General features: G+C 43.6%; 1 protein-coding gene across 1 annotated transcript; it reads right to left on the bottom strand.

The window, feature by feature from the left end:
* Positions 1-244: 244 nt before the first annotated feature.
* MFSD4B (major facilitator superfamily domain containing 4B) lies at positions 245-6,072 on the bottom strand. Its single transcript, XM_036871214.1, is given in 5 exon segments — positions 245-280; positions 282-1,492; positions 2,827-2,943; positions 4,051-4,219; positions 5,940-6,072. Coding segments are annotated over 5 exon segments (1,584 nt in total). The 5' UTR covers positions 5,991-6,072.
* Positions 6,073-8,609: the final 2,537 nt, after the last annotated feature.

Genomic DNA, 8,609 nt, shown 5'->3' on the forward strand with positions numbered 1-8,609 from the left:
AGTGCCTAATCAGCCACATGCCACCAAACGCGAGCCTCACAACAGGATCCAGCTGTATGAGATCATTGGTTCTTTATGAAAGGCTCTGGGAATGACAAAACATTTCAAAACCTTTTAGCATTTGCTATACTCGGACCTAGAAATTTTGACCCCCAAAGCTTGTTGAAATCTGTTATGCTTTGCTCTGACTGGCCTCTTTAGAACTGGTGATTATTCAGGGAAGTCAGTAAATAATCCCTCTTCTCTAGGCCTTAGTCCCTTTTGTCCTGGTTTCTTGCAAGGTGATTCACAGGGGACTTGCCCATATTAACTGGAGAGGACTCAAACATTAACGCATTTGAGTGGGATTGGTTGGAGACGTCAGCTGTGGGCTCCATCAGAATATATCTAGATGTCTCTATTACAGAATTCCTCATTGTATCATTCATTTCGATCACTTCAAAGTCCATTTCATTCCATTTTTCTGCATCTTCTTCTTCATTCTCTTCCTCATAGTCATTTAGCCCAGAGCTAGAGAGCAAAGCTTTCTGGTCCTAGCTTTTACTGTGTTCTTTTTGCTGACGACTGATAGGCAAGGTGGCTAATTTATACAGCACAGGAAATAAAACAGCAGTGGCTACTGATGACCCCAAACAGGTGTACAAAACTACAGGCAAATCAGGGTATTTTCCTTGAAGAATTCCAATTACTGCAGGAATAGCCATTTCTCCCAGGGCAGCACCGACTACAAAAAATGCTGCAGCTTTCCCATGGATGGTCGTGTACTGCTCAATCCAAGACACACCACTGGGAAATGTGGTTGCCATTGAGGCACCATACACTGAAGTTGCTATCCAGAGACAAACTCGGCTCTTGTCGAAAAGCACCAGAAATAAAGATGAACCCAGGCTGCCAATGTTGCTCAACACAATCATGGTTCCAGGTTGTAAACATGTAGCAAAAAAGATTGCCATACCCCTGCAGGCTGCAAAGGTCCCCCAGAAGATGGAGTTCAACCCAGCCGCTTCACTTTCTTTCATGCCAGCATGGCTGGTTGCAAAGGAGAAAACGTAAGAGCCATATGTTACCTCGGCTCCAACATAAAAAAAGAAGAACAGAAAAAGGAGACAAAGAAGGGCATTGTGATATTTAGCTCTTCGAAACCTCTGAGCAGATGCTTTTGCTTTTTCCTGCCTTGAGCTTTTCTTTACAAACAGAGCGAAAAAAAAGAGAGAAACTACAAAAATATAAGCACCGATAACAGCATAAGCCCACAGTAAATTCGTATCGTCAGGTATTCCAAGTAGAGATTCTGAGTCAGCTTCAGATGACTGGTTGAAGGCAGAATGGTTAAAGTCAGCCTCTGTGTGGTTTTCAGCAGACACCATCCTGCCCAATGCCAATTTAGCCAGCAGGGGAGCCAAAAAGGCACCCAATGCAAAACTGAAGTGTAAGGCCTGCATATGGGGGGCTCCTTTGTCCCCCCAAATAGCCAAGATTAGGACGTTACCACCTACCAATGAAAGATGGGGAGAATGATTTAATCATAGTAACTTAGTAAAAAAAAAAGTTCAAAATAGATGAGTCTATTTTACATGGCACAAGGATTATAATATTCTAAGTTATCAACTGTTGCAACTAAGTCAATTCTATGATTAAGAAACTCTAACTCACCAATACCACCAGCGACCTCTAAGCACTGAACATCACACACTCACAAATGGGATTCTACAAGCTAATAAACCACTATTTCCTAGAGCCAAGTACATTAGCCCAAGGCTTTTTATAATACAGTTCTAATACCAGGGATAGGAGGGGTGGGGGTAGGGAAGGATATTTATATAGTTATTTATTTTTAAACATTTTAAATATATATTATCATCAGATAGTGGCCAAATTACCAAATTTTTCTGTACCTGCAATAGGTAGCCACTTGAAGAAAATTATTTATGTATATGGCAGATGCAAAACACATGTTCAGGAACCTGAACATTACAAGATTCTGCTGTGCCCATTGCAGGAAACAAGGAACACGGACACCTTTTAACACCCTCAGTTACACTGTCTATGTATATACGTGGTGAAAGGCAAGAAGTCTCAAGTCTTGTGTTTTCTCTCTTTCTTTTTAATATATTTGCAGATAAACATACAATTCCATACAATTCCATCCTGTAATTTCACAACCAAATTAAGCCCAAAGTAAAAAAATATTTCCCCAACCTATCAAATAACAGGGGAGCAAGGAAGAGGGGGAGACCGTTGGTTTTAGGGGTGAACAAATGTCACATATGTTATTTAGTAGGTTTTAAAAGATATGAAGATACATGGAGAGGATCTCCTGCAGGAGGGCAGGATCTTCTGAGAGAATAGGAAAAGAAGAGAAATAATACACAGCACAGGTTTCTCTTAGTTCAAAAGGCAGAGTGCATTTTAAATTGGGAGAGCTGCTTCTATGTTTCCTCGGCCAAACAGTGGTTCCAAACTTGGTTTGTTCTATTAACCCATCAATTCCTGCCATATTACAATGATAAAGTTCTATCCCGAAATGAAAACCTGCTCACCTGCACTGTAATTACCCACCTGGGGGGCCCCCCCTGTAAATCAACAGTCTCTCAAAGAACAAAATTCTCTGAATTCACTCTGTGGTTGGCTGCTCAAAAAAGGGCACCCTACTTGGCAAGAAGAGTAGTTGCCGGAAAGGTGGTTCTGACCTGGAGACCCCATGACCAACTCAGTAGGTCAGTGTCATTTTAGGGGACACTGCAAGTGACAATTTAATATCATATGCTCTACTTTTTCTAGTAGAAAGTCCCTACTCCCAGAGTTGACAATGAAGGGCTCACTGACCTGTATCCAGAATGCCAATTGAAACACCAAAGATGGACGTGACGACAATCAGTAACACCGCAGTCTTACAAAATGGAACAAGATAAAGACCAATTGTGGTAGCGAACATTGACGCCCCTGAGAAGAAAAGTAAAAGTCAGCTATAAAAAACACTATTTATGGGAAAGGGTTATGGATCAAGTCAACATCAATAGAAACTCCCAAAAATGTAAAACAGGTCAAATTAAAATTGAGTAATAATGAGTAGATGAGAGGTTCAGCTTCTACTAACAGTTATTTCATTTAAAAGCTTTTATCATCTTTATGGACTATAAAATATAAGTTATTCTAATATAAATACATTTCTAGTACTGCTAATAATCAAACCATACATTATACCACAAGGCAAAGTTTTATAGCAAAACACAGCTCAAAAATTATTCATTTAAATGTTTCATATTTAACAACCTAAAGAGATGTTTAGATATGAGGTAAAAAATTAAAAAGACAAAAATTAAATGCAATTACTATAGTAGTTCATAGTAGAAATGTATTAAACAAATTTGGGGAATAGGGAGGGAAATATAAGAAGTATATTCTTCCGACACACTATGGAAATCAGAGAGATTATTTACTCATTCATCAACAATGGTAAATTATCTCCTTACGTCCAAACCAGTTTTATCACATTAATCTACATTTTCTTTAAACATGTCAATTTATCCAAAAAAGAGTAAGTTAAAGCTTTGCCATCTATTTTGAGAGTGAGGTAGAGAGGCCTGGGGTAATCATTAACATGGGGCAGCTGGGACAAAAATTGAGCCTTCATCATTTCACCCACCATCCCCTCCCACCTCATTCTCAGTTCAGGGTCTAATCTGGGGAGGTTCAAGGAGTTTATTCTATCTATGGCCCCAGGAGATCTGCCCCAAACCCTGACAATCAGAGCTCTTTGGACAACTAGTATGTTATCCAGCGGTGGTGCCTAAACTACAATGAAGGTCGGGAAGGCTAAGGATCGCTAACACACTCTAGGGCTAATCTAAATTTCCAGAGGGGTTTAGACCGGATTCCCAGTAACTGCCAAGATGAAAGCAGGCACCAGGGAAACCTGACTTCCACTGAGGATACCTAAACACTACCCTTAAGTTGTCAACCATTCTGCAAGCCAGTATGCTTCATATTTAAAAACAAACTGTAAATTCCTCGAAAGTCACAAAGAAGCGAAAATTGTTGTTTACTTACCCAAAAGAAGAAAATGATTCATATTGTCAAAAAGAACTCCACCAATCACAGAGCCACCCAAATATCCAAAGGCACGGCCCACAAAAATCAGAGAAAGACTGCTGATATTGCGGTTCACATTTGTTGCCAAATCTTGAAACGTGGGTCCCAGTATAGCGACACTCATTCCCTAAAATTTAAAAAGACAGAAGTTTTCATTTACAATCATTAAAATACTGTCTATCTAGGTGGTAGCTTTTTTTCAGTATTAAAAAGGGAGGAGGGGATTTCAATGTAATGTAGGAGGTTAAGCCCCACAGTTAAGACAAATTCATAATGAAAATACTAGTACTAGTAGAGCTACAGACTCCTATTTCTGGTGTGTCAAGTCCTAGTGTTTTTCTAGTTTTGACAACTCTCGATTTTTACAAAATTCTTTAATTCTTTTGGCTCTTTGCTGCAATTCTGTTTCCTTTTTGAACAATACCAGAAAAAAACTACAGTATTTGTATTAACAGTAAAATGTGACATTAAAAAATTTGTGAAATCGTTTTGAATAGTCTGAAATATACTGCACGCACAAATAACACCAGAATTTTGATGTTGAAAATTTAAGTTAGCAAACCATCAAAATATTATCCCCATTTTTTGATGTTGTTAAAACAGCAATATTTCTGGATGTACATGGGGTCCTTCCTCTGAATTACACATATAAAACATGCAAGAGATAAACAATTTGAATGTTTCTAAATCTACATTTTTCTTCAAAGAAAACCAAAGCCTCAGGAGTACCATCTGTAAGGCTTTCTTAGAGAATATTACATACGCGTGTATGCAATGACTTTAAAAATAAAATTTTACTCAGAGACATGTAACTTTAGCAAAAGTTAGGGGCTGCAGTTGGCTTTCACAGGAAATTCGTTGGACAGACAAAAAATGTTTCAAATCGGTCTACATTTCAAGAATAAGTGATTCTAATTGCACGAATTTGCTCTAAACGCTTGGGTGTAGCCCCTCTCCAGGCCTGAGCAGTCCCCAGCTACGGGCAGGTTTGGGCACAGGCGCAGATTAAGTGCCTAGTACAGGAAGGGAAGGCTGCGCCCCAGCTGTAACCAAATTAGTTCCCACCTGCAAAGCACTTAAAAGGACCTGGCACATCATCTGCAATGAGTTTTCTTCAAATACAAATACTCTAAGAATCAAGCGTGGCTCAAAGGAAGAGACACTAAGTGGTCAGAAGTGACTCTGCTCAGAGGACTTACTCTCCCAATTCCCCAGGATCCCAATATTTAAGACAAGTGACCACAGGGCGGCCAAAGGGGTTGGCAAAAGGCCAAACTAGCCTTGCAGTTTGTTCTTAGAAAAACATTGAAGGACCTGAAATTTTGTTTTACATAAGATTGTAGGCAGAATAAGAAACATTATTCCTGGCTCAACCACTTAACCAGCTGTGTGGTACAAAGAAGTCACTTTCCCTCTCTGGGTCTATTTCCCCACCTGCAAAAATAAGGGGTGAATTTGGTCAGATGAGGAAGAGGAAAACCCAGTAGAGCAACTTTGTGCAATAATTGGGGGGTTGGTTGAACGCAGGAGGCGGGGGGGGGGTGCGGGGGCGGCTATAGACCTGGCAACCCCTCTTGCATCCCCCCGACCCCACGGAGGAGAGGTAGAAAGGTTTGCTGGAGCTGGAAAATATTTTACGAAAATCGGTTTCACACTTGACAATAACCCTCTAAGATTATAATTGTGCCCATTTTTCAGATTATGAAACTGAGGCTCCGGCAGATTAAGGAGCCCAAGGACACCCAGTCTGCAAGCGGCGGAAACGAGACAGGAGCTCGGAAGGCCGCGTTCTCTGCAGGACTTCTGCTCACGACTCGGCCTGAGAGGGTTCCAGCCCCGGCTCTCACCAGCCCCAGGAAGGCGGCACACAGGAGGACGGTGATGAACCAGCGCAGCATGCTTCCAGTCCGGCCGCTCCGCCGGGAGCCCGCCACCGCCTCCGGCTCATTCTCCTCTGGGGCCTCGGCCGGGAACAGCCGCTGCCCGGCAGCCAGGGCCCCGGCCCCACAGGGTTCCAGTTCCAGCTCCAGCTTGGAGGCTCGCGAGCAGCGGGCTTGCTGCCGTCCGGCTTCTCAGCGGAGCCTCGAGAACTCCGAGCCCTGCCCCGGCCCCGCTCCTCCAGAGCCGGCGGTCTCAGCTGGCGCCACCTCCCCGGGGGAGGCCCTAGTCCGGGCCGAGGAGTAGAACTTCGGAACGCGCCGGGTGTCGCCGGCAGCGGACGCGCGCCCTCGCACACGCAGGGCGCCTGCCCGGGTCACGTGACGGAAATGTGGCCTCTAGCCAACCGCGGCCTTACCTCAAACCGGAAGTTTATAGGGTTGCCCAGGAGACTGGACGCCGCGCTCGGGCCTCAGCATCCCACTTAGCTGAGTGCACAGAGGCCCTGCGGGCGGGCGCCGCGCGGCGGAGCGAGCTGAAGCCGCATCCTGGGACCCGACGAATCAGGAGGGAAGATGCAGCCAAGCCGTCAGAAGGAAGTGCTGGCCAAGAAATACAAGGTATGGCTTCGCTCCCTCTCCCCGGGTCTCCTGGGGAGTAAAGGGAACCCCAAGGTCTGTCCCTTATACAACTTTCTAAAATTCCTGCCCTAGTTCCTTTAAGGTCTGTCGTCTATTGATCTGCCGTTCATCTGTTACTCCACAGCATTTGTTGAACCACATATGTAAGCTTTCACGTGTATGATCTCAATTGATCCTCATAACAACACTCTAAATCCGTGTTATCCTGATTTTAAGATAGGAGGATTGAGTCATAGAAAGTAGCAACTTGCCCAAAGTCAGTCAGCGAATCAATGGACACAATAGCTCAAGAAATCTGGAGCCAAAACTTCGGTTTCAAGCACACTCTCACCCCCAGTCCCTTCAAATAATTCCATTGTTGTAAGGAAGTGGAGCAGGGCTTTGATTTGCAGAATGCCTGAATAAGGTTATGCCAGTGGGGGCTTCCCTGGTGGCGCGGTGGTTAGGAATCCATCTGCCAGTGCAGGGGACACGGGTTCGAGCACTGGGCCGGGAAGATCCCACATGCTGCGGAGCAACTAAGCCCGTGTGCCACAACTACTGAGCCTGTGCTCTACAGCCCGTGAGCCACAACTACCGAGCCCATGTGCTGCAACTACTGAAGCCGGCGCGCCTAGAGCCCGTGCTCCACAACAAGAGAAGCCACTGGGATGAGAAGCCCGTGCACCGCAAGGAAGAGTAGCCCCTGCTCGCCGCAACTAGAGAAAGCCCGCACGCAGCAACAAAGACCCAACAAAGTTATGCCAGTGGATGAAGGAAAGGCCTTGTTTTGTGTATCCTACTCTAGCTTTTTGTTTCCTTTTGCTCTTTGACCAAAGAGACCACAGCCTCAAAATGTGTAAATATTTTTCTTTCTCGTTTATCTGAAATGTTCTTTTCCACCTGATTACTCTCCAGCTCACCCACTTAGGCTCCCAGATTATACACACCTGAGTCTCATCATCATTTCCCTTGCAACCCATCTCTCCAGCCCCATCCATTTGGTCATTAATCACTTCCCAGTTTACCCCAGAAAGTACAGGTGTTATGATTTAAGAGAACCTGTTTTAGTTTTTCAGAGTCAGGGAATGTCTCTGAGAAAAGTGTAATGTGATTGAAACAAAAGGCATATACATATGTTAAAGAGAATAGAATATGATATGGGAGAAGTAAGTTAGGTCCAAATTGTTAAGGGCAAATAATTCTTCTGCCTCCATCTCTTTCTCCTCTCCTTCTGGGACTCTGATGACTTGTATGTTAGACCTTTTGATATTATTGCAGAGATCCTTGATGCTCATATGTTCTCTTTTTTTTTCTAGTTGTTTTTTCCCCCCTCTGCTCTTCAGTTTAGATAATTTCTGTTGATGTCTCTATCTTCAAGTGCACTGCCTCTTTCCTCATCTCCATTCTGCTGTATCCACTGAATTTGTTTATTTCAGTTATTGTACTTTTCAGTTCAAAATTTCCACCTGGTTCTTTTTCATCGTTTCTTTTTCTCTGCTGAAGATGCCTTTCTTTACATTTATCTTTACCTCCTGGAGCATGTAATAGCTGCTTTAAATTCTAGGAAAATGCCAACATCTGTGTTATCTCAGGGTTTGTGTTTGTTGCTTGTCATTTCCCTTGGGATTTGGTCACATTTTTCCTGTTTCTTTGTATGACAGGTAATTTTCTATTGTATCCTGGACATTGTGACAGTTACATTACGCAGACTCTGGGTCCTGTTAAAATCCTCCTCTGGAGAATGTTTGTTTAAGCAGGCAATCAACCTGATTGAGTTCAGGCTGCAAGTTTCATATCGCCTTCTGTGGATGATGGTTCCAATCTCAGTTCAGTTATCAAAGCCTGTGCTGTGCTGCTGTGGGCCAGTCCTGAACATGCACCACTCGGGCGTTCATCTGAGACTTGGGCAATGGTTTAATGCTCAAATCAGTTGTCAAAGCCGTTGCTGTGCTGCTTCGGGTGTCTGTCACACACAGGGGCAAACCCAAGGTGCTTGCGTGGTTCATACACAAAATT

Source organism: Balaenoptera musculus, chromosome 12, assembly GCF_009873245.2.
Source record: "Balaenoptera musculus isolate JJ_BM4_2016_0621 chromosome 12, mBalMus1.pri.v3, whole genome shotgun sequence".
NCBI classification, from domain to species: domain Eukaryota; kingdom Metazoa; phylum Chordata; class Mammalia; order Artiodactyla; family Balaenopteridae; genus Balaenoptera; species Balaenoptera musculus.